Source organism: Antrostomus carolinensis, unplaced genomic scaffold (assembly GCF_000700745.2).
Source record: "Antrostomus carolinensis isolate BGI_N321 unplaced genomic scaffold, ASM70074v2 scaffold48469, whole genome shotgun sequence".
Lineage (NCBI taxonomy): Eukaryota > Metazoa > Chordata > Aves > Caprimulgiformes > Caprimulgidae > Antrostomus > Antrostomus carolinensis.
The window spans coordinates 15,317-16,483 of NW_010340180.1; the positions used below are offsets into that span (position 1 = coordinate 15,317).

Below are 1,167 nucleotides of genomic sequence, written 5' to 3' on the forward strand. Positions count from 1 at the left end.
GGACGTACCAGCAGCCCCCTCCGGCAGATGCTTTCGACACCGAGACACAGGGGTACCAAACACAGAACTACTGAGCCACTGATGCCCCTTTCCCTTCCCCTTTCCCTTCTGCCCCCTTTCCCACTGCCGGCAGAAAGCCGAGACACAAACCAGACACGTGCATAGTGGCACAAGAGGTGGCTCTCAGCTATGCTCCAGCCTTCTGGGTCATCTGTTTTTATTTATCGTTTTTAAAAAAGGAAAAAAAAAAAAGAAAAAAAACGTTTCCTCATCACCTCTTCCTTTTCCTCCCCACCAGAACTACCTGCCAGAACCAAATTCTTCCAAAATCTGTCACTGCATTGTGACAGGAAAGTACCCCCTTCTCTCCTCTCCCTCCTGCCTGGCTGCGGAGGGCAGAGTCTGGCCAGTGGCCAGGAGAGGGGCTACGGCACCAGCAGGGCAGAGAAGAGGGTGTTGGAGGCAGAAAAGGAGGAGTGAGAGGGACTGGGGACCTTCCTAGACGACATGTTGTCACTAAAAGCTGGAGTAGATGTAGGAGCATCCACACTGGGCTGCAGGGCCTGGTGGCTCAGGGAGGGGGATGGTGTTGAAGTCAGCATGCAGGGTTGTGAAGGTGGAGGCAGGGGCTGGAGGGGAGCGGGAGTGGTGTCCCCTGTGCAGAGATAGGGGGGCTTTTCTCTACCACACACTAGTGATGGAAGGTTGCCTTATTTTTAGAGGGTTTGGGGAGAAGTGGTATGGCGGGAGGGAGCACAAAGAGGTAAAATGGGAAGGGAAGGAGGAAGATTTGCAGGTACAATCAAAAACCACAGGCATGTCTGTAGGTTATAGCAAGAGACTTGGCAGAGCAGAGGGGCAGTGCCATGAGAGTCACTCCTTCCCCAGCCCCCTTGGATTGAGGTGGAGGTGGTTTGCCTTGCCTGTAGGTCCCGCTCGCCACTCTTCTCAGACCAGTGTTTGGTGAGGCAGGAGGGGAGCCATGCCCAGTCCCTGGCCCCTAGACTCAGTGCCTGTGGGAGGAGGGATGGAGGAGGTGGGCTTCTAGGGGGCCTAAGAGCTCTTGTCCCCAGCTGGGCTCGTTCGAGGGGGAGAGGAGAGCTTTGTTATTTCACCCTGGGCAGGAAGAGGAGAAGAAAACCAGTTTCACTCCTCAGGTCCTGCTGA

The 1,167-nt window shown here is 55.2% G+C and overlaps 1 protein-coding gene across 1 annotated transcript in view; it reads left to right on the forward strand.

Annotated features, from left to right (window-relative positions):
- LOC104531249 (synaptogyrin-1-like) overlaps nucleotides 1-246 on the forward strand; it is a gene marked incomplete at its 5' end in the record, with an annotated part of 4,629 nt that extends 4,383 nt beyond the window's left edge. Inside the window, 1 exon segment of the mRNA XM_029087010.1 lies at nucleotides 1-246. This exon segment is cut by the window's left edge and continues 52 nt beyond it. Coding sequence (XP_028942843.1) covers nucleotides 1-74 — 74 coding nt within the window.
- Nucleotides 247-1,167: the final 921 nt, after the last annotated feature.